At 38.3% G+C, this 25,369-nt stretch overlaps 2 protein-coding genes across 2 annotated transcripts; both read right to left on the minus strand.

The window, feature by feature from the left end:
- Positions 1-371: 371 nt before the first annotated feature.
- Fabp9 (fatty acid binding protein 9) lies at positions 372-3,568 on the minus strand. Its single transcript, XM_069990981.1, has 4 exons — positions 3,496-3,568; positions 1,157-1,329; positions 577-678; positions 372-422 (listed from the first exon to the last, which is right to left on the minus strand). The coding sequence occupies exons 1-4, from the start codon at positions 3,566-3,568 to the stop codon at positions 372-374; spliced, it is 399 nt and encodes a 132-aa protein (XP_069847082.1).
- Positions 3,569-10,420: 6,852 nt separating this feature from the next.
- Positions 10,421-16,212, minus strand: Fabp4 (fatty acid binding protein 4). Its single transcript, XM_069990979.1, has 4 exons — positions 16,063-16,212; positions 12,325-12,497; positions 11,200-11,301; positions 10,421-10,653 (listed from the first exon to the last, which is right to left on the minus strand). The coding sequence occupies exons 1-4, from the start codon at positions 16,133-16,135 to the stop codon at positions 10,603-10,605; spliced, it is 399 nt and encodes a 132-aa protein (XP_069847080.1). The 5' UTR covers positions 16,136-16,212; the 3' UTR covers positions 10,421-10,602.
- Positions 16,213-25,369: the final 9,157 nt, after the last annotated feature.

Raw genomic sequence — 25,369 nt, forward strand, 5'->3', positions numbered from 1 at the left:
TAAGCAGAAAAAAAGTCGGAAGATGCGCAGTGGCTCAAGTGGTAGGGTGCTAGCCTTGAGCTGAAGAGCTGAGGGACAGCGCCCAGGCCCAGAGTTCAAGCCCCACGACCAACAAAAAGAGAAAGAAATGTGTCACTTAGTGTCTTGTCTCAAACTCCTGGACTCATGCCACAGGCAAGTAGCTTCTTGCCTCTCCCGTACTCCAGACTTGCCTTGATCTCTTTTATCAAGTAGCTCCAAAACTGCACTTAATTTGATGCTTTTATTGAGCAAATTCATAAAGAGAATTTTTTGATCACTATCCCTGAGGCCTTCTGTCTTCAAGTATCTTTTTTTTTTTTTTGTAAGCAAGTTCCCATTGAACCCTTTCTTCATGCTTTCTCATAGATTCTGGTGCTGACAATATCATTCATGGTACATTCCTAAAAGAAAGAGAAGAACCTATTAGATTTGATTGTTAACTGGTGAGACTTGCCCTGTCCCCCAGACCAATTCTGGATACAAAAACAACGGAGTACCTTTTTAGGCACGTATCGAATAGGAGCACAGAAAAAATTAAATTTAGAGAAAACTCACCACTACCATTTTTCCATCTACAATTTTTCTCTTTATTGTTGTTTCTTTGCCAAGCCATTTTTGGACATGAATCATTGTGCCACTGTCTAATATGATGATGCTCTATAAGCACAAGAATAAATCAGTTGCAGTAATAATTGACTACAAACCTTCTACACCTTTTCATTTAGAACTTGAAATTCAGTTCTATAAAATCCTCCCCTTGGTTCTTGTCATGATTAAGTACTCTCAAACATAGAAGAATTCTTGAGATTATTCAATTAATGTTCTCTCTTAGTAAGGTTTCTAAGCTCTTTATGCCTAATAACTGTTTTTTGTGTTCCTGTATAATATTTTATATGTAGAAAAGTGAGAAAGAAAAGTGAGAATGTGAAAGTGTTAGCCCTAATAAACCATCAGAGTAATTAACAAAAGAAATTACTTAACAGATGTGCAAATATTAAACAAGCCCAAACTGACTTGGTGATAAATCAAACTGCATACATTAAGCCATACCTAGTCATCTTGAGTCCCCTTACCCACCCATACCCCACCCCACCCCGATTACTGGAGACATCAGGAAGACTTAATTATCACTAACCTTCACTTTCCGGTTGTCTGCAGTAGTTTCATCAAACGCTTCCCCCAGTTTGAAAGAAATCTCAGTGTTTGTGAGAGAACTTTCTGTCCGCATGGTCACTGTTCCTCCATTGACACTAATACTGACACTTGGTTTCACTAACCCTGCTACATTCCGGGCAGCAAAATTCACTCCTGTAAGACAGCAAAAGCTAGATATCTCTTTCAGATGTTTAGGAAATGTTTTTTTTTTAAAAAAAGCATTTTGGAAATCTATTTTTAAAGAATGCATAGTTCTTACATTAAAGTTTTGGATAACATAAATAACATTTTTTGAATGCTTGCTTTATACATTATCTGGATTCATCCAGATCCTCCCAAAGTATAAAGTATAGTTAGACATTGTTTGTGACATTTCAAAAAGCTAATTTCACATCCTGAGACTATTGTGTTTCATCCCAAATGTCTACTTATGTGGTACCTTTCAGAAGATCAAATGCTTGCTCTTTATCCTGCAGAAACTTAAGTTTTTGGCCTAGAGCCTGACGCTTTTGTTCAAGTTAGGGATTTGCATCATCATCAAGCTTAAATCCTACAGTAGGGGTAGAAAACATAACTCCTCCTCTTGCTATTTCCTGTTCATACATATTTTGGAAGCAATATTAAGTGGATTGCAAAGAACAAGAAAGTTAAAATCTGGGCTTTGATTTTTGACACCTTCAAGCTTGGGCCTGTTTTCCTTCAGCTTTTCTCATGGTATAATGCATGTTAAGTAGCATTTGACTCGCAGCTGTGCAGGGATCTAAGGGAAGGACTTAGCCTGCTACTGGCACAGAGTTAGTGTTCATAGTTATTTCTCCTGTTCTGCCATGCTAACTAATCCAGCTTCCCATCAACACAAGTACTATACAGTCTCAAGTTCTGTTATATCCTGACATTTTCAGTCAAAAGAAGTGAATATACAAATTCATGAAGACATGGATTACTCTTTAATACTCTGAGATAATTAATATGGATTGTGAAAGAGGAACAAATCTTCATTGATAAGCACACTGTCTTCTTTTTTTTGGGGGGGGGAGGGTACAGTGGTGGGGCCTGAACTCTGGGCTTGGGTGCTGTCTCTCAGCTCTTCAGTTCAAGGCTAGCACTCTACCACTTGAGCCACAGCCCCACTTCTGGCTTTTTCTTTTTGCTTATTTGGTGTTGAGGAATCGAACCCAGGGCCTAATGAATGCAAGGCAAGCACTCTACCACTGAGCCACCTTCCCAGCCCCACTGTCTTCTTATTATTGAAAATAAAGAATTATTGTTTCAATGTCTAGCTTGAGTAATTATATTATTAATTATTGTGAGCCTCCATGATCAATCTTAGCAAACTAAAAATAGTGGAAAAACCCACAGCTTTGTGTAGAGTTTATTATTATAAGATCATTTATAATTAAATAGAAAAAAATAAGTAACTTTTTAGTATTAATAACAATATGACTATTAGAAACCCAATTCACGGTAGTTACTATTTGGCCACTTAGCTTGAATTTGCTATAAAGGGCAGACAGGGTTTATACTTCTGGGAAATATGAAATGATCAGACAGGTCAATAAATAAAAATATTCTATTTCTTCAACCCAAATTAGGAGTTTTTCAAAATAATGTTTTAAATATCTCACATGAATGAAAATTCTAAATAATTAAGTAGAAACTGTTTCTCTTCTCTTAAAGTTATAGCTTAAAGCAAACCATAAAATAAATTCAATTAATAAATGTAACTTTAAATAGTTATCACTGCCTACAAATTTGAGGCTGGAAAAAAGTTATTCGATTAAATGACCAAAGAGAAGCTATGTATATATAGATCAGCATAAAGTATTTTCACAAAAGGATAAATGGATTCTGATTTAGGTACCTATTTCAATGACACAATTATAACTACTAAGAAGGAAAGGTTAGCCAGGCACCAATGGCTCATTCCTGTAATCCCAGCTACTCAGGAGGCTGAGATCTGAAGATTGTGGTACAAAGCCAGCCTGAGCAGGAAACTCTGTGTGACTTTTACCTCCCCTAAACTACAAAACAAAACAAAACAAAACAAAAACCCGAAGCTTGAAGTGGAGCTATGGCTCCAGTGTAGAGTGCTACCTTTGAGAGAGAAAAAAAAAAGTGTGTGCTCAGGCCCTTGAGTTCACCCTAGAACAACCAGCATCCCCCCCACACCTCAGTAGTATTAATAAGAAATAAGATCATAAACTTTGTTAATCTTACAAATATAACCCAGAATTATAGGGAAATTTGTTGTAAAATGCAAACCCAATCACATCTGAAAACACCTCGCCACTTCCAAAATTGAATCAAGACATTTCTCACCCAGCTCTTTCATGTACTCCTCAAAGTTTTCACTGGAGACCAGGTTCCAGGTTCCCAGGAAGGGCTCAATCATCATAGGAGGTGCTCTGAGCAAAGGCACTCACAACCGAAGACCAGAGGAGTGTGCGGCAGCATGGTGCCACAGCGGCTTCATTTAAATGAAATTTTTGCCATGTGATGCTTTGAAAGTGGCCAATGGGAAGCAGCAACTCGAAGGTCCTGGGCACCTGGCATTTGACTCATTTTATTTATCTCCGAATTAAGAGACACAAAATTAATATGTGGAGTTTAATTCAGGTCAATGATTATAGCTCTTAGCTAAGGGATTTACACCCGAGAGTCACCTGATAAATATTACTGTGAGATTTTCAACGTAGCCTTTTAAACAATAAATGAGTGACCCTGAGGGAATATTCAACAACTGCCTGATGAACACCTGACTGAGATGTTTTCCCACTCAAAATAAAGATCTCCTTCCTTTGTTCGCCTCAGCTGTTTTGTTTTTGTTTTTGGCTTGGGCAAATCCCCTCTTCATTAAAATATCTTCCCTTCCCTCCCTTGCAGGGTTGATGTACTGATATTTGTAACATGACTGAAACTACAATGACTTGGAGTGAGGTGTAGTGTATTATTACTATTATCATTGTTGTCAATCAAGGGTAGTTGAGGACTGAGAAAAAAGTAATAATTATCACTGAGTAGATGGCGTTGCACTTTAGAAAGAAGGGAGAGACAATGCCTAGGAAGTCTTTCAGAATTATAAAGTACTTTGCACTTAAAAGGTATCATTTGAAAACTTAAGGTAAGTTTTAGGAGGATTTTTCTTTTGTACTGCTCCTGGGGCTTGAACTCAGGGATTGGGCACTGTTCCTGAGCTTCTTTTGCTCAAGGTTAGCACTCCACCACTTGAGCCACAGCTCTATTTTGGCTTTGGGGGAGTTTATTGGAGATAAGAGTCTCAGAGACTTTCTTGTCCAGGCTGGCCTCAACCTCTTGAATAGCTAGGATTACATGCATGAACCACCAGTGCCCAGCAAATTTTGGGAAGAGGAAAAGGATGTTTGAGATTTATGTTCTAAAGGTAAAACAAAGTCAGTGAATAAATCAAATTTCTGTGCAATTACTTCTGAAGTTATGTTCTACAATCTAAGCAGTAGAAATAAACGTGGCAAGCTGATTTGAATCAAGGTTCTTAGATTTACATCACAACTCTGGGCTTCTGCTGTTTAGAAGATGCTGGAAAGTGAGAGGCTCAGGGAACAGAAGAATCATACTTTTATTTGCTTTATGTCAAAGATTCCTTCAATTCTGAAAAACACCTATTTATCCCATCTCCTTATGGACAAAGTGAACAAGAGATTTATGTGTAGGTACCACAAAATAATAACTTAAGTGGGATAAATAGCTACTTTTGAAGACTTGTGTAGCATTATGTCTTTATAAGTGGACCAATTATTGAGAAGAGGAAGAGAGAAAAATAAGGTTAAAAACCCTAGGATAATTTCAGGAAACAGACTTAGGTCCCAACTAAGTGTCTGGGCCATCAAAGGTATACTCAAATATGATACTAAAGTAGAGAGCTCCCTTTCCTGGTGTCAGGCATGTATGCAATCTTGTTGAAGGACAGTGAGAGTATATGGCTAAACATATTGGCCAGTGGGGTTGTGAGACATTTGTGTAGCCATCTTTGTTGTTCTGCTTCTCCTGTCATCGACTCAGAAATCAGTCCTGTCGTCCATTTTACAAGTCAGTTGGCCCACGTGACAAAGGGGAAGATTCAACATTTGGCTTCTCAAAAATTCTCAACACATGGAAGGGAGTCAGAGGGCAGAACCTCAGTCCTTCTTTGTACACTTTGTACATCATAGCAACATGGCTACATCCATTGTTGAGTTCAACTCCAAGATGGAGCCAGACAGGATGGCAGAATAAAGAAGTGGAAGAAAAGAAAAAGAATGCTTTACTTCTGGAAGATCTATGATCTGAGAACATAAATATCATTATTCATTAAACAATTCGGGCCAGCAGCCTATGTTTCACATCTGTCATCATAGCTACATAGGAGACTGAGATCCGGAGCACCATGACTCAAGATGAGAAAAGTCCAAGATTCCTTTCCAAAGTAACCAGCAAAAAGCCACGCTAGAGATGTGATGCAAGTGGCAGAGCTCCAGTTGAACAAGCAAGATGAGCAGCGTGAGGCACAGAATTCAAACCCTGATACTGGCAAAAATAATGTATCTGAGATTTTGTGACTTGCTAATTAAGCCTGCACAATGGATACACGTTTGAAATAGCTTCACAAAATGGTTAATTGTCCTGTTTCAGGTACAGAACCAGCCCATCTTCCCAGATCCATCTCTAACTTATTTTCTTCCTTGATGATTCAGTCTCAAATTCATTGATCTCCTATTATGTGATACAATGAGACCTTTATATATTGGAGAACATAATTCATTGAATTGCAGTGAGATATTCCTTAGCTGCATCAGGAACTATTCTCAAATCAGCAAGAAAAGACAGCTGGGCCTGGTGGTGATGCCTGCGATCCTATCTCTCTGGAGGGGAAGGCAGGAGGATTATTAATTCAGATCAGTCTGAGCTACATAGTAAGACCATGACTCAAATATAAGTTAATTCATCAACAGGGACAATATTTTTTTACTCACCTCAATATTATTATTATTACAGTGGTTGGCATATCATAAATGTTAAGTAGATGTCTTATGAATGACAAAAATATAAACAGAATTTATTTCTGTTTGACTGTTCTTGATGACTGACAGCATTTCTGCACACTGTCCTCTCCTGACCTGGTGCTATGATTAACCTTGTGTTCTGGTCATCCTTGGATAGTAAAGGGATTGTGGTATCTCTTCCTAATTACTATACACCTGTTTTCTCAACAAGAGTGCTATTCCTTTATGTACTGATACCTCTTCTGTATCACATTCTTGCTAGGTTTATTATTTAATTTGATTGTCTATATTTTTGGATGTAGAGGTTAATATTCATAGTGCATTTTCACAGTGTATATGTATTATCATCAAATAATCTAAAAGCTACAAAGTGATTCACTGTTATAAATACCTCCTCTTATGATAACATTACATTGTGTATTATGGAAGATAATTCTTTTGAAATTTAGTGTTGGTTAATATCAAGTCTGAATGTGAGAGGTGCAGTTGAAGTTTTCAGAACCCCACTTGCTGCTAGAGAAATTGGTTAATATTATATCTACTGAGCAAAAATGATGTATTTTTTAAGAAACATCACTTCTGATAATTCTAATGCATTTCAGAGCTTTGCAGAGAACTTTTGCATTCAGTTTTGATTACTGCAAGTCTTTCAGCTAAAGCAATGAAGCTGAATTAATACCAAAAAAAATTTTCAATATGAAAACTTCCGATTCAGTTTTGCAGATTAAACACTGTTTAGTGTTTAATCCATATGTAGAAATCGAAACTCCTCTTGCAGAAGGTTTGTATAAAAGGCTGATTAGCTTGGAAATCATTTTTTAATTGAATTCATTTCTTCATAATAGATACTTTCAATTGTTTCACAAAACTTTCCACCCCAACTCTATTTTTGTTTTGTTATTTTTTGTTTTGTCAATTTTGAAATCATTCAAAAGTTACAAGGAAATTGGAATTTACCAGCATTCCAACACATTTGCCCCTCTTCCCTTTTCCCTGTTCTGCCTTGCTATCCCTCTTCCTCATCTCTCTCTCTCTCTCTCTCTCTCTCTCTCTCTCTCTCTCTCTCTCTCTCTCTCTCTGATAAGGAGCCTTTTATTTTGCTGAAACATTTGAGAATAAGTTGTGAAATACTGCTCTAGTCCTTTCTGAATAAGCGCCTTTCATATATTTCCACAGTACATCCATCAAAATTAGGGATGTTACACCAATAACAACCATCTAACTCACAGACCCCATCAAACCTAATTGTCAGAAAAGTCTGAAAGCTCCTCCCCTCCCCTTTCCCCTTCTTTCCCTTTCCCACCAACCCCCCTTCCCTCCCCTCTTCTCTCTTTGTGTGTGAGTATGTGTGGGTATGTGAGGGGGGGGAGGGAGAGAGGGAGCAAGATGGGGGCCAGGAAGGAAGAGAGAGAGAGAGAGAGAGAGAGAGAGAGAGAGAGAGAGAGAGAGAGAGAGAGAGAGAGAGAGAGAGAGAGAGAGAGAGAGAGAGAGAGAACCGGGTCTTGAATTTAAGGCTTTGTGCTCTCGCTCAGCTTTCTTGCTCATGGCTGGTATTTTACAACTTGAGCCACTCCTTTAGTCTAACACTGGTTAACTGGAGATGGGATCCCACAGACTTTTCTGTTTGGGTTGGCTTTGAATCTTTCAGGTTTCAGCCTCCTGAGTAGGTAGGACTACAGATGTGAGCCAGTGGTGGCTGGGCTCAGAAAGATTATGATTTTTTGTTTTATTGTGGTACTAAGGATTGAACCCAGGGCCTTGTGCATCCCAGGAAAGCACTCTTCCACTCAGCTGCAGCTCCAGTCATATTGTCCTTACAGTTTTTCTAATTGCTACTCCAACTTTTCAACCTCTTCTCTTTCCTCTGTGGTCCAGGATCCTGTCTATGATCTCATGAGGCCAATATGTCAATGGAGAACCAATCTTTATTCTTTCCTGACAAGAAAGATTCCATGACTTGAGTCATTGACTGAAAAATCACTTTTCTAAGCAAGAAATTGGGTCTTAGCTCGAAAATGAGGAGTAATTTTCATATAAACTCTGAAGTCAATAATGTTTGAGACCTTAAAAGGAGTGTTTTTTTTCTCTCTCTTCTTCTTTTTTTTTTTTTTGGCGGTCGTGGGGCTTGAACTCTGGGCCTGGGCGCTGTCCCTCAGCTCTTCAGCTCAAGCGCACTACCAGTTGAGCTACAGCACCACTTTTGGTTTTCTGGTGGTTTATTGGAGATAGGAGTCTCAGGGTCTTTCCTGCCTGGGCTGGCTTTGAACCATGATCCTCATATCTCAGCCTCCTGAGTAGCTAGGATTAAAGGCGTGAGCCACCGGTGCCCAGCTGAAGGGAATGTTTCTAAACCCCATATTACAGCTCAGAGGTGGCAGTGGTAGGAACTGGGGATGTGTTTGCCCATTGCTTCCCCTGATCCCTTGTGTTTCTGAAGAAGACATGAGTGAGCCATAGGCAGATAGGTCTGTCCTCACACATTGTCTGAGATGTCCTCACTCGATCCTGCCTCTCCTCCTTTAGAGCAGCATCTCCTCTGTCTTCGTTTGTACGTGTCGGTAGAAGCAATGCCAGACAATGGAAAAGGAGGTGAACTTAGAGATATTTCCTTAGGTAGGTCTTTAGTTTTATAGTAAAAATGTAGGGATGTAAAACAGACTTCTCTATCAAATTAATATTGGACTGCGTCTTGCTATCTTATGCTTTTAAATCAACTGGAAAATAAGAAGAGTTTAATTATTTTTTTAAAAAAATAACTCAATTCACCGGTGCATTTGCACAGAATTGGCTCCTAGCTTATTTTTTTTTAATACGGGATTAGCAGAATAGCAACATTAAGAGATAGGGAAGGCTCATGAAGAGGGGGGTGGGTGAGTAATGAATTCTACTGAGCAAGAAGCAGAGGGTTTCAAAGGAAGAAAGAAAGAATATGATTGAGCAATGTGTGTGAAAATAACAGGACAACGATAAGACTGGGAGTTATATAAAAAAAAGACAAGATAAAGCAGAGTGTATATGCCATACTAAGGCAGTTAAAAATTTTCTGGAAACAATAGGAGCTACTAAAGGTTTAATCACTCAGAGTCCCAATTATAAAGAGTTACACTGTGATCATTGAAGTGTAAAGGACTTGGAAAAGAAGGGAGAGAATAGAGACTTAAGAGGGAGGTTTATTGGGAGAATCCAGAAGTAATTTAAAAAATTATGGTGAGAAGAAGAACAGCAAGTGCATTGAAGATAACTGTTTGGAAACTACTATAATGATGATTGAATCTTTACTCAAAAACTATCCTTTCACCAATCTTCTGGAATAAAAATTACTAAATTTTGTGCACAGAATTCGGTACAGATTCTGGAGGCAGCCTGTGTGAGGGTTTGGGTGTGGCTTTCACATCCTGGAAATCGGTGGTTTTAAGATGCTGGAAACATTAAGAGCTGGCCCTACTAGAAGGGGACTAGATCTGCCCATTCACCGAGTGATTAGTAGTGGGGAGGAATGCCCACCGATGGGCTGAGTGGGACTCTACCTAGATGTCGCAACAGTGGGTTGTTATAAAGGAACATAAGACAGGCCCCTTCTTACTTTCTGGCTTCCTGTGTCAATAGGCCCATATCTCCCTTTCCCATGGGGCTTCCCCCAGAATGCCACCCACCATAAAATCTTCACCAGAGTCTGAAATCTGATGGGCTGCTCAGTGATTAATTTCCAGCCCCCAAACTGTGAGCTGTATAAACTTTTCTGTTTAAAGCAGCCAGCCTCAGCCATTTTGCTAAAACTGTAGAAGATTAAGCCACCTGGTTTATTCATAACCTTTAGAGTCAAAATTATAGATGAGCTGGAAGGCAGGAGGATTCCAAGTTTTGAGACCAATTTGAGCTGCATAATGGGTTCAAGACCAGCCTGGACTACAAAGGAAGATACTATCTCAAAAATTTCAAAAATAATTATACAGGATTTTGTTTGTTAGTTCGTTCTCTATAGCATGTATCATATGTACTGCTGTCTCACGAAGCTCTAGACAGGGTAGACTTAAAACTACCTAAGGTGTCTCCAAGGAGACAATGTACACTAGAAGGACTTACCATCATTTATAACACCTACTTACCATGAGCTATTACGAAAGAGCTTTTTTACTTATATCCAAAATAGTGTAATAATACAAATATTTTCTTCCTTCAGTATGAGTACAAAATTATCTAGCATAAGAAAGAAACCATTACACCACTTTCTAAATCTAAAAAGTTTATTTATTTAACCAAACACAACCACAGTCAATAAAATCCAGCTTAGGGAAAAATTAATTGCATGTCAAATAGTGGAAAATAATAATATCTTTTTTGAACCCAATGTCCAATAGAATGTTGCTGTGTCCGATGCAAGCTTTAGTCCAGGTTTGTGTCCCTTGGCTTAGACTTTCTCATAAACTCTGGTAGAAGTGACACCTTTCATCACACATTCCTACACATAGATGCAAACACATTATCAGTCAAGCAATGGGACTACACCATGGGCATAACTATTGAATCTCTCAACATTTGGGAAAGAAACAAAAATCAACAAAACACATTTGTTCTGAGCTCCTATATATATAGACATATGTCCCCCATATTAAAGTATGATTCTTTTCCTACAGGAGCTGATGAGAGAGTAACATCCAGGAGGAATGTGTAACAAAATGTGGTAGGACATGACTGGAGACAGGCTTTGGGTGGTGTCAAGGAATCAATGGTTCATGGAAAGCAAAAGGCCTGGGCTGAACTTGGCAGCCTGGAGAGGCCTTGCACACTAGCTCAGTAGTAAGGGTGTGCTCAACTAGCCCAAGACCTTGGGTTCAATTCCTGCATCAAAACACAAACAGCCAAACTAACCAAAAACCTGGAACAATTGCCAGCGTGGAAACCTAAGTCTAGTAAGGATGATCATTCTGTACAAGAAAGGTGAGTTCCTTGACCATGAGATGACCTAGGAGTGAAGTCTAGAACCAAGCCCCTAGAATGTACTTACCACCACCAGTTTATCATCCTCTCGTTTTCTCTTTATGGTGGTTGACTTTCCATCCCACTTCTGCACCTGTACCAGAACACCTCCATCTAAAGTTATGATGCTCTGCAAAAAAATAAAACGGCAAAACCATGTGTGTATTTATATACATATGCATATATATGCATGTATACATATATGAATGGATATATGTATATATGTGTATATGTGTATATGAATATATATGTGTATATGTATATACAACATGCATGCAATCACCAGAATATTCAATAAAAGAACAATTTGAAAAAATAATACTATGAAACAAGATAGCTATATTTACATTGAGATGATGGTACTATAGGTGAGCATTCTTCTTTATAAACTACCTTTTAAAAATTTTTTTAAAAACACGTCATTTATTTATTTGCAGTACAGACGGTTGACACCAAGGTTTAGGTTCAATAGCCAAGTGCTCCACTAATTACCTGAATCCTGGTCCACTTAAAAAATATTTATTTATTTACTTACTTACTTATTTATTTTTGAGACAGAGTCTTTCTATATGGCTGAGGATTCCTTGCCCCCAAATCCCTCTACCTTTGCCTCCCAAGTAGCTGAGGTTATAGGCATGCATCACTGCACCCAGTTTAATAAACTAAAAAAAAAAAAAAGCTTTCTTGGGGCTGGGAAGGTGGCTCAGTGGTAGAGCGCTTGCCTTGCATGCCTGAGGCCCTGGGTTCCATTCCTCCGCACCACATAAGCAAAAAAAAGTGGCACTGTGGCTCAAGTGGTAGAGTGCTAGCCTTGAGCTGAAGAGTTGAAGGATAACGCCCAGACCCAGAGTGCAGGCCCCACCACCAACAAAAACAAACAAACAAAACAAACAAACCCCCAAAACTTTCTTTAATTACTTTAATTTGCTTTAAAAACTCTATGTATTAAATACCACACAAATTACATTAATTATTTTTAATATAAAGATGATTAAGTAAAAAAGAGATAATCCATCAACTACATAAGGAAACACATGCAATATGAGTTTTAGTTGGAATCTCTGACCTGTGATGGAAGAGTTTTTCCTCCTGTTATTATGAAACTGCTTCTGGTGAGCAGAGGCAATAAGAAGCAGATTTGTTTACTTCTCACCTTGACTTTCCTGTCATCTGCAGTGACTTCATCAAATTCCTGGCTCAGTTTGAAGGAAATCTCTGTGTTTTTGAAGGTACTTTCTGATCTAATGGTGATCACATCTCCATTCACGCTGATGATCATGTTGGGTTTGGCCATGCCAGCCACTTTCCTGGTGGCAAAGCCCACTCCTACCATAAGGAAAAGAAAATATTGTCAGGTTGATATTTTCACTTACATCTTTGTCTAAATCAAAGAGCTGCATGGGCGTACATGTAAGCATGTTTATATGTGTATGCATCCACATGAGCACAGGGGAGAAGAAAAAGACACCAGTGAATTTCTTAAGGTCTATTTAAATGGTTCTTCCTGTAAATATATCGGGTTAATACCTAAAGAAAAACTGAGGTTCAAGAGACATGGAATTATTCTTCAAACTTCCCTATTGGTAGCTTGGGATCCAACTCTTTGGAACACCTAGTATTAATTTTTAACAGAAATACTTGCAGAGATTAAGTTTACTATACATTGCACACATGATATACACATATAACATGCATAAATATACACATGCATGTGCATATGTATGTATACATGTATATAGACATGCTTCTATGTATATAATAGATGTTTCTATAATCACTTTCCTGTTTATGATTGAGGCACCATTTCATTCCTTCTTAGATATTAAAAGTTATTTTATTTGCCCATAATATGGCTTGAACTCAGGGCCTTGCCCTAGGGTTTGACTTTTTGGCTCAGGGCTGGCACTCTATCACTGGAGCTACACCTCTACTTCTGGCTTTTTGCTGGTTAGTTGGAGATAAGAGTCTCTTGGATTTTTCTGCCAAGGCTGGCTTCAAACCATGATCCTCATATCTCAGCCTCTTAAATTGTTCTGATAAACAGATATGAGTCACCAGTGCCTGGATTTAAAAATTATTTTTGAAAATTCAAAGTCAAAAACAGAATGTATAGAACTAATATAGAGTTACTGGTTGAAAGATCATTTATTTTGTCTGAACAAAAATCACATCTCATAGCTATTACTGCCAAGTCTAATTTTCTAGGCTTCTTTCCCTGAGTATTCCACTATGAATTCAAGATTTTGATTAATTTCTCCAGAAGAAAAAATCTTTCTTATGTTCATACCATGTTAGGTGATAGAATTGCCCAAAAGTTATTGGAAACATTAAAGAAGGATTGCATAGGCATAAACTGGAAACATTTCATAATTTAATAACCCCTGCTGTCACTGTATTTGATTCCAGTGTCCTGCATCTTATATATACATTTTTTCTAATTTGGGGAGGGAAAGGGAAATAACAAAATGCTGAAATAAGAAAACAGGATGATCTATTGTAACAATGAGATGTACAAGACACTATGTTGAAAACAAACAACAATTTTGTGGGGGGGAGGAGTCAGGGAGGTGGGAAAGTAAGGGATGATAGGGGAAAAACACAGGAGGAGGTAACAATGTTCAATAGGAAATGGACTCATTACCTTGCTCATGTAACTGTAACCCCTTTGTACAGTATCTTTACAATAAAAATATATTTAAAAAGAAATTAATGTTTCTTAGAATAGTTTGGAAACTGATACTTTGAATATCAGTTGCCTGACTTTTCAACTCCTAGTTTTTTGGTTTTTTTTTTTTTTGTGTGCTGGTCCTGGGGTTTGAACTCAGGACCGGGCATTATTCTTGAGCCACTGTTCCATTTCTGGCTTCTTGAAAACACAAGTCTCATTGGCTTTCCTGCTCAGGCTGGCTTTAAACTTGATCCTTAGATCTCAGCCACTTGAGTAGCTAGGATTACAGGTGTAAACCATTAGTCCCTGGCCAACTCCTATTTGTTTATTTTAAAGAGGAATACATTTTTCTTATGTAAGGTGTGGGATCAACAACTTACAACCTAATATGAACAGTGTTACTTTGCTACCACTGCATGTGTTATAACCATTACAGATGTGAGGGTTTGTTTTTTTTGGCCCATACACAGAAAACTAATCCATTTCTTTGACTAAAGGTAGCCAAACATAGGAAATGAGGAGTGACTGAGAAGAATATGAGGTAAGGTAGGTAATACCAAGGGTCTGATTTAGCTTCCTACCTAAGAAGTGACCACAGGTGGGAAGCTAATGTATGGTCAATCAAGCACTGGCTCTGATATAACGTACAACATTAAACCTAGGGAGCAACACAGGCTAGTAAGGCAGGCAAGGTGGAGTGTGAGTCCAGACAGGTTGAGCTTGGGAAAAAATCACCGTGTTCCTTTACTCCCTTATTTAACCACTGGAGGCAATCTCTACCCACTCACCCTCCCTTAGAACTGCCAGTTTCTCCCAGGAAATACTTTATTAACTCCATTTACCAATCCTATAATTTAGATGTAGTTTTAGAACTTGAATATACAGATCACAAGTGCAAAAACCTTAAAAAATAATCAACAGCTAATTAGTTATGCTGAAATTCTGAATTTCCTTCTCATCTACAAACAAGAAAAACAAAGGCTTGAGGGGACGAGGGCAAATAAATGGAGAGAAGTGTGATGGGTAAATACAGTCATCATAATCGATGTACATGGGCGAAATGGAATGAGGTAACTTGAAGGGATGGATGGGTTGGGATCTATGGTGAGGGGAAGACTAAGGGAAGAGATGGCATCACTCAAGATGCATTGTACTCATAAATTAGCATGCGGAATTGAAATTGCTTTGTACAGCTACTTAGATAATTCAAAAATGGGGAAAAATCAGTAGCTATGGATAACCAAAAGTATATACTATATAATTAAGGAGAAGGTAAAGTCTTTGAAATTTAGAGAATTAAATCTAAACCATAATGATGATAGTGATTAAAATTTCTTCCCAGGTGTGGATCTAACCCTGTGGTTGAGAAAGGGCTTCTCAAAGTTGAAGCCTTCGTAGAAGGGCCTCCTTAATTTACCTCGACAGCTCTACTGCAATAATTATCTGGTAGACATTCACCCAGTGACACACTGGAGGTGTTAGCAGAGCTTAAATGATTGCAAGCCTCTACTATCAAAAGGAAAGTATGTTACTTATATCTCTCTCTCTTTAGAATAACTCAATAATTCTATGGCATGCCATGTTCTTTCTACTCAAAGAAGTATTTAAACCCTTCAGAGAATATCTTTTCAAAATCAATATTTCTCTATATAAAACTGTTGTACTTCTTAATGGATCAACAAGAAAATAATTGGCATATATATGTATATATGTATGTGTATATATACCACATATATACCATATATATATATATATACATATACATATATATATATATATACCCCTAAGGAAGTTTTTTCTAAGACAGGAAATATAGTGACTTCAATTTTAAAGATAAATCATTGCACATTGCAAAATCAATGTTTTTCTTACCAAGTTATTGCATATTTTACATACAAAGGGGATGAAAGTATAGCATGAAAAGAGCCATGTAAACCAAAGACATTCAAGCTTTGCAGAAAAAATAGAAGTCTTATCATTCTATAGCTCACAATTCTATTTATGCAATTTTTCAGGTTGTTTCACCTGTAGGAAGCATTAGTTATAGCTATGGTTCAGAATTTTTCTAGAAATAGAATCTCATTTGCTGCCTGTACAGCTTCAATATAGAAAACAGCCTTATTGTTTCTAGCCAGTGCTTCCAGGGTGAAAAGCCAGCTCTAAGCCCTTTTCCCACCAAGAGAAAAAAGATACAAATCCAGTCATCCAAGTACAGTTTCTTACCGACTTCTTTCATGTACTCATCGAAGTTTTCACTGGAGACCAGTTTCCAGGTACCTACAAATGCATCACACATTTTGTGAACCTTCTAGGATTCTTCTTCCAGGTGAGAAAGAGACTGCAGGTTTCTAGAAGGTGCTATGATTCTCCTGAGTCCAGATAACTCCTTTTTAAAGATGCCCAGAACATGTGATTGTAGGAGGAACCAATTGGAGACGATATCAGATCATTTCCTTCATTACTAGCCTCTGTATTTTTTTTCCCTCTGAGTCATGTTTTTAATAGAAATTTCTCAACTTTGGTTCTCCCTGGCAAGTGGTCATTGGGCTTAGAGTACAAATTATTTTTAACTATGAACAGAGTATTTTAAATGTTCCTGTTTTGACTACTCAATGCCTAGTACATCGAACTTCCCCTTATTATTCCCATATATGTATTTACCCTATTGTTGAGAACAATTATCTTGAGATAAACTTTGACCTTCTTGGGTTGTTTTTATTTTAATGATATTATAATTATGTGGTTCTTTTGAATTAAACATAAAGGACTGTCTTGGAGATTCTTAAATGATTGCAAAAGCTCTTTGGGACAGTGTTGCCCTAGAAATAACCTGCCAATTGCAACAAAAGAAGGGAGAGAATTTGTTTTAAAGTGCGCTAGATTTCATATTTCAGATTTTAAATGTTTTTTAATGAATTGAAAAGTGCATTCAGCCCATGTACAAGGAACCGAGTGAAAACTTAATTAAAATCATCTCACTCTTTTCATCCATAACTCCCAGTATCGTATTGATTTCCAAAGACCTCTTCCAAGTCACAGCTCTAAGCCCAAGTATGCTCCTGAGAGCATACTCTCATAGTATGCTACAAAGAAAATTTATTCCATTTCTGAAATACGTTTTAAGCTCGAAGTCCATCCAGATAAACAGTGTCATGTTAACAGAATTATCTGAAATGATATGCTCACAAGTTATCGCAGTTAGTTTTCTGCCAAATATGATGACAGGGCATTCTTGCAATCCCAGCACTCAGGAGGCTAAAGCAGAGGGATTCCTTTAAAAGACACTAACCTGTGTCTTTTTTATTTTCTTAATGTGGCTTCTAGAAAATATTACATCATATGTGTAACTCACATTATATTTCTGTTTGGAAGGTTGTTTTTTTTTTTTTTTTTTTTTTTTTTTTTAAATTTTTTTTTTTTTATTGTAGAGATACTATACAGAGGGTTACAGTTACATGAGTGAGGTAATGAGTACACTTCCACTTCCTCTTGAACATTGTTACCCCCTCCATTGTTTTCCCCCTACTATCCCCTCCCTCCCTCTGGAAGGTTGTTTTAGAGGACTACTGTGACACTCAGACTCTTTGGTTACTCAACATATGAACTAGATGCTGTGCTAAAGGCTGGGGATTTCACAGAGTGAGTGAGCTCTGCAAGTTTGAGGCCAGAGATCTACCTTCAAAAAAACCATGTTTTCTTCTTTTACACAGTAACTGATTTGTGAGATTATTTTTCTTAAGTAATCATGGGTTTCAATCTTCTCATGCCATACAAGAATTTTGAAAGATGTTTGCATACACAAAAACTCCCACAAACACATTTAGTATGTTCCAAGATGTACCACTAATATATAGAATATAGCATTTCTTGAAGTCAATATAAAAACATTATGTATATCATGAAAATTACTTACATCGATTATATTTTGAGATGACAAGACATGTTGAGGTATAAGAAATACACTTCCAAAAACTAACCTGTGTCTTTTTTATTTTCTTAATGTGGCTTCTAGAAAATATTACATCATATGTGTAACTCACATTATATTTCTGTTTGGAAGGTTGTTTTAGAGGACTACTGTGACACTCAGGTTCTTTGGTTACTCAACATATGAACTAGATGCTGTGCTAAAGGCTGGGGATTTCACAGAGTGAGTGAGCTCTGCTTGCTCTGTGGAGCTTACATTAAAGAACATAATATGCAAAGGCAACAAATCAACGAACTAATAGCAGTTAATGCTGTGTTTCAAAGCGAGAACCATAGGGACATCTGATGACTATGTAGAGGGTTGATAACAGTAAATGGGTCAATGCAGGAATGCTCACCAAAAAAAAAGAACAATCCAAATGATGAGAAGACAACCACAAGATGATTGGGCAGGGGGCGGGGGGAGGCGGGGGGGGCGGGGAATGCACGCACACAGGCACTGGGAACTACAGGAGTAACTGGTTTGATTTCCTTTCAAAACAACTTCATTTGGTCACGCAGAGCACATACAATACAGAGCAGACATATACAGATACATGTTCCGGGCTAGCAAGAGCCAAGGTCCAGACAGGTGCCAGTGGCTCATATCTGCAATCCTAGATACTCAGGAGGCTGATATCTGAGGATTGAGGTTCAAAGCCAGCCCAGGCAGGAAAGTCCATGAGACTCTTATCTACAATTAAACACACACACATGCATTCATACATGCACACTCATGTGCACACACATGCACGCACCGAAAACAAAATCCACTTAGAGACTTTTGTCCACATTTATTCACTGTTATAAACCAAGGCAGTAATTAGTCAAGGAACATGATCAAGGAAGCCCTAATGAGGTAGGATAGTGAGGCCCCATCACAGCACGTGTAAAAACCTGAAAGAATATGTCTGAACCAGCAGCAACGGCTTCCTGTCTTCATGTGTTCAGGCCCCATCATCACTACAGAAATGGCATAATTGAGAATATCTAAAAACAACTATTGATTCTGCTCATAATTTCATATAAATAAGAGTAGCAGTAACCCATAGAAAAGGCCCTTGGTAACTTCAACAACATTGAATGAATTAACACTTGAAAGAATGGTACTTAATATACCATTGGCGGTTTCTTAGTCTGAAGGAATTTTGTTCTTAGAAACAGCTTAAAATTCAGTATGGTAAAGCCTTAGTCGTAGTGTTTCTTGAACAATATCCTCCCTGAGCATTTATGAAGACAATTTGAGTTTAACTAAAGTGTTTGGGGATCATCATTTTCTTAAAACTAGTAGGAAATTATACCACTTGCTTTTTCAGACCTAGTTTCATTGAATAAAGTTCATACTGGCAAATAATTCTCAAAAAATCTTTTTTTTTTTGTTGCAAATCTGCTATATCCAATACATGGTGCTACATGGGATAAGGGAATAAATAATAAATAAGACATGACTTCAGTTTGTGTTTAATGATCCAAGTTTCCATTTTAGGTACCAAATAAAATATGAAGATGTTTTTGAGGGATTTTGTTTTAATAGTTATCTTGAGACATGCATTTTTGTACAAAGGGCACTTGCTGCTTTCTTATTTTTCAATGCTTTTAGCATGTTTTTATTAGCACATAATGCATGCAAGGTAAGAAAGTCTGCAGCCTGGCCTCAGTCTCCTCCCATTCCTGAATTCCCTTCTCCATCCCCAATGCTGTCCTATCCATGCAGTAAGGCCCTTAGAACTTAGCTCATTTAGTAAGATATGCATTCATAAATTAATTGACAAAAGGAGTGAGATGGGTTTAGGCTACAAAATCATGTTTCATGCTTGTGTATGTACTTTACAGCAAGGAAGCCATGGACTCCTATCTGACTTTAGAAAGAATAGATCATGAGGCATAGAATGAGCAAATAGAAATCTGCTTAGAGGAAAGAGTTCAGAGATGATGAAGGTCTGACAAGAACAATGGCAGCAAAGCAATGGCAGAGCAGAGGAAGAAGTTGATGACTGACATAGAAGAGGCTTAGGATGCTCCTGCCATCTGGAGGAGCATACCACCCACCAACAGGCACATGATATTCAGTTTGATTTTGATAATGAAAAGGATTCCCACTACAATGACCATGCTTTTCTTTATAAATATTCCAATATTGCATACAAACGCATGCACATGTGCACACGAGCATACACACATACTAGCTGGGCAGGGTGTTGCACACCTGCAATCCCAAATCAGGAAACTGAGGCAGAATATTGGATGTTTAAGGCAAATCTGGGCTACCTAACAAATGTGAAACCAGACAGGATAGATAGTAAAGCACTTTCTCAAAAAGACCATAGACACATGAAAAGAGCACACACCAGGCAGAATGTGTTTGCAGGGCTGTAGGGAAGGGGGTCTCACTTGACTCTGGGGACGCAGCCGCAGATGCTTGATGCTGACGGGAACAGGCCTCTGGTGCAGGCTGCTTGCCATGCACTTTGCTCCACTATGGGCAGTGTCCATGGAATGCATTCCCCTGACCTTTGCCTGTGTTTATTTCTTTGGGAGGAAATGAGGGCTTTTTTTTTCCTGATGATTTCTGAGTTGAAGAGGAAACAGACCTGTGTCTGGATAATGAGTAGAGACAAAGCCATTGTGGGACGGAGGGTTTTCACAGCTTGCATAATCTAGGTAAGGTGAGGGGTAGATTTGTGCCCAGGCTCTCATTTTATGTGAAGCAAAGTTCTTTTAATCATGCATGATTCGTACCTAGGTTTGGAGAGGGTTAGCATCTGAAGGTGAAAATCATGAATGTAGACAGACTTTGTTTGATTTTCTTTCTTCATGGGTTAGTGAGAGCACTTAAAAAGAGAATGGCTTTACATTCCTCTCCTAGGGTTTGTTTATTTTTGTTTTTTATCAATCCTGGGCTTGAACTCTGGGCCTGGGCGCTGTCCTTCAGCTCTTCAGCTTAAGGCTAGCGCTCTGCCACTTGAGCCATAGCGCCACTTCCAGTTTTCTGAGTGGTTTATTGGAGATAAGAATCTCAGGGACTTTCCTGCCCAGGCTGCCTTTTGAACTGTGGTCCTCAGATCTCAGCCTCCTGAGTAGTTGGATTATAGGTATGAGCCCGGCCCTCTCCTAGACTTAAGAGGCAAAGTTTCTGAAACTCTGTACCATTCATTGCATATGTGTGCACAAGGACTGACCACTGACTCTTTACCTTCAAGATGGTGACCATTAGGGAAGAGTGAGTAAGTCAAAGGTACTGTGCTTCAGTTAAAAGGGCAGTGGCTAATTACAGTCTGGGGATCCCTGTGGGCTGTTGTGTAACTTCTTCACTTGCCCTCTTACTCATAAAAGAGACTCTTCACTCAAGAGTTCAGTGGGTACAAATGCTAAGAGGAACCAACGAAGGAGCTGGCAAAGCACTTTCTGAATATAAACTCTAACCTCCTTTGCCTTCATTTCATAAGGCAAATATCATGATAAACCCACTGTAGGCAAAGGTGAAAATCTCCAATAGGCAAAGCAGAAAGGAACCTACACAGTGATTGTGATATCAGAAGCTATAACCAAGAAAGTTTCCAGAAAGAAGCACACACACACACACACACACACACACACACACACACACACACACACACACACACACACACACACACTTACTTGGTGCTCATGAAATATTAAGTAATTTGTCTTTTGTTTCCTGGATATGAGTGCTTTGAGGATAGGGCTGGGTTTTATCCCTCCTTCTATAGTTCAGGCTTAGCATTATGTATGACTTAGCATTCTGTATTAAACCCATTGCTGAATCAAGAGAAAATTAATCCAATTAATTTGGATCATATTTAGGACTATAGAGCAAATAGTATCATAATAACTAGATGTATTTGCATTATAAAAATAAAAAGGCACTTAACCTTCTCCCTTGCAACTGTTTGTGACAAAGTCAAGGAAAATATTTCAGGTGTGATCTGTCATGGCTGTGGTAGGCAAACTGCTAGTTGTGTTTATAAGAACTCTTTGCAATCCATAAAGAGTGAGCATCCTCTATTTCTCCCCAACTTCCGTTCATAAACTCACCTTTACCAATCTCAGCCCACTTACCTTGTATATTGCACAATTTAAATTACACACATAGGGCTAAATGCAAGGAAGACATTCAGCCATACATTCATTAAATGCCTAATAAGTGTGTTTGATGTTCTGGTATAAGAATGAGTAAGACAAGAGGGGATGGAGCAGGAGAATCAATGTAGTGTCATAAGGACGGTAAGTAAAGAACCATAGGCTTTGGTGACAATAAAATAGCTCATGCACCCTTGATCAGGGTATCAGGGAAAGCAGTACTGGCAAAGGCTTCCCCAAAGCCTGACATTCAAAACAAGGCCAAAGGTTATAAGGTGCTGAATAAAGTTGAGCATGAGGGATTTCCAGAGGGAAATCTTGTGTGAGTGCCTAGAAAGTATCTAGAAACAATCACTAGTGGTACAATGGCAGCTAGCATCCAGCCATTCTGTGCCCTGATTCCAGGAACCCTAGAACCTTTAAATGAATAAGCAAAGCAGTTTTGACTCACAAAGTTTAGATGTGTGTGACATGGAGCTAGATTTAGGAAATGTGAGGTGGCATTTGAATTCTTCTCCAGAACCATGATCTTTGTGTGATCCTCCTACACCCTGTCCACCATGACCATGTCTCATGTTTCTGACTGCATGCTGGGAGTTGGCTGAAGGAGGAATTGTATATCCAGAGTCTTTCTGGCGAACAGTGGACACAGTTTTCAGACCACAGCAGACATTTGAGAAATAATATTTGAAGCCAGGCCCTTTAGTTTATGCCTGTAATCTTAGCTATTACCTGGTAGAGCTCAGTTTGAATAGATAGGATAGTCTTTTTAAATAGTCTTTTTTAGGCAGTTGTGGGGCTTGAACTCAGGGCCTGGGTGCTGTTCCTGAGCTCTTTTGCTCTACCACTTTGAGCCACAGCTCCACTTCCAGGTTTTTGTGGGGGTTTTTGTTGGTTTGTTTTTTGTTTGTTTTTGGTTTGGGGTATATTTTTTTTTTTGGAGATAAGTGCCTCATAGGAACTTTTCTGCCTAGGCTGGCTTCAAACCGTGAACCTCAGATCTCAGCCTCCTGAGTAGCTAGGATAATAGGTATAAGCCACCAGCACCCTACTAGAATAGTCTTTAGAGACCTCGTCTCCAATTAAACAGAAAAATGCTAAGCCTGAGCCATGTTTCTAGTGGCAGAGTGCCAGTCATGAACAAGAAAACCAGGTAAGAGCACTGGCACAAAAAATAAATAAGTAATGTAAGATTTGAAAGAGGGAAAAAGAAGGAGAGTTAGCAAAAACAAGAATTTAAGTAGAAAGAAGGAGAGCTGAGGGTGTGGCCTAGCTTAAGCCATAGAGTGCTTGCCTACCAAGGGCAATTACAAAAACTGGAGGGAGGATGGATGAAACAGAAGAAAGAACCCACAGTGAGGAGCACATACAGATACTACCTGAGGTGGCAGAAACTATAAGAACTATAAGAAAAATACCAGAAGACAGCAGATACCTCGATCGGCACCAACTGTGATTTGATGCTGACAAAGAGACAACAGGAACAATTTGTCCAGAATTATCTTGATCACAAGGAAATACCAGGGAGGCTTCATTGCTGTGACATTTCTACCAGTGAACTCTGATCAGGAAAGAAAGCACAAGTGTCAGGCATCTGCAAACTATATTTGCCATCTGGTTGTGAACTTCCCTCTTGAGGACAACCCTTTCTCACTGGGTGAAATGTGCATTCCTGCATTTATCATGAAGCTTTCCAAGATTCTCCAGGGTGAACTGTGATTTCTCTGCCCATAAGATTCTGGATGGGAATTCTGTGTTCTAAAGATAACTATCATTCTTTTTAACTGTCATTACATGGAAAGTTTGGCGCAATGGTTACTAAGGGTTACTGTGAAATTTTAATGGTTGCTTTATAAACCTGGTGACAGAGGAGAAAGATCTATGGCTTTGGAGTCAGACATTTCTATTTCTACTAGTCACTAGCTTATAACCTTCAGTAAACTGGTTAGTTTCCATGATACAGTTTTTCATCTGGGAAACTGGAAAACTACATTTTATGGTTATTGTTTAAATGAGGACTCTTAAATGTCAAGTATTTTAGATGTTTCCTAGAATTTAGCTCCGTGTAATATAACAGCTAGTTCTATGACTAGTAATAATAATAATATAGACCTGGAAGACCAATCCCACATTTGAGAATAGGAGTTCTGGGGTTGGGAAGAACTGGAAACTTTTCTGGCACATAATAGTCTTACTTTGGGAAATCTCTGGTCTTTAGAACTCCTAAAAGGCTGAGCTTTCTTAGCAATAATTTGTGGTACCAAAGACCAAACCCAGAGCATTGAATGTGCTAGATCTTTTGAGCCTCTACCACTTGAGCCACAGCTTTAACTCCCTTGTTTGTATTTTTGTTTTTGAGATAGGTCTAACTTTGCTAATTTTCCTCTGGCTAACTTTTTCCTTGAATTTGTGATTTCCTGCCTTTCTCCTTAGTAGCTATGTAAGGCATGTGCCTTTATATCCAGACAAAATATATTCTGGATATTAGTTTCAGGTATAGAAATTCATGGAACTTGAAATGGATTTTCTTGATATTCATGATTTGGAATAAGATTTGTTTTCTTCAGGGCTAGGGATATAGTTCAGTCATAGGGTACTTTCCTAACATGTTCAAGGTTCTGGCTTCAAACTCTTCTACCGAAATGTCTTTGCAATATCTGCCTTCCTTTCATGGTAGAAAATTTTTCCTCTTTAAATGGGAATATAATGTACCAGAAGGGGATAGAGAAAAAAGGAAGAATGACAGAGAGAGTGATTATAACCAGGATGAATTGTATAAATAAGAGGACATGTTAAAACAAGACCTTCTTATATAACTAATTGACGCTAATAAAAAGAAGATAAGTAAATAACAGAGGCAGGTGTGGTGGTACACGTTTGTATCCTAGCTTAGGCAGGGGAAGCTGAGGTAGGAGCATCGTGAGTCTAAGACCAGCTTGGGGGAGTAAGATTCTGTATCAAACAAAAGAATGATAATGCTTGACACAAAAATTAAAACTACATAGATAAGACTTTAAGAAGGTAATTATTCCACTCTCTCTAAAGTTAATATACATAAACAAAATTCCCTTCCAAAGAGGCCATACACTTTAAAATCTCATGAATGAATGAAAAATGACAAATTAAGACTTGCTCTCAATGATGCTTATCATTTGAAATAATCATCATAGGCACAAAGTTTACATACTAGATAGAAAATACAAGCGAGTATTAGATGTCTACAGAGGGCCTGGTTCGTAGAAGTCAATAGTCATTCAACTTACTTTGAGTATATTTCTGTCAAGCAAAAATTACCAAGCCAGAGGATAAAGATAAAATAATTGAGTGAAGAAATAGACATTATGTGTAAACATTTACTTTCCTGACCTGCTGAAGAAAAATAAACTAGCAGAAGCATAGGATTTGGAGTAACTTCTCCTGAGAAGACAAGGGTAGAGAGCAAGACCCTTGGATATTCCAGTAA

The sequence above is a fragment of the Dipodomys merriami genome, unplaced genomic scaffold, assembly GCF_024711535.1.
Source record: "Dipodomys merriami isolate MVZ:Mamm:240054 unplaced genomic scaffold, mDipMer1.0.p SCAF_4, whole genome shotgun sequence".
NCBI classification, from domain to species: domain Eukaryota; kingdom Metazoa; phylum Chordata; class Mammalia; order Rodentia; family Heteromyidae; genus Dipodomys; species Dipodomys merriami.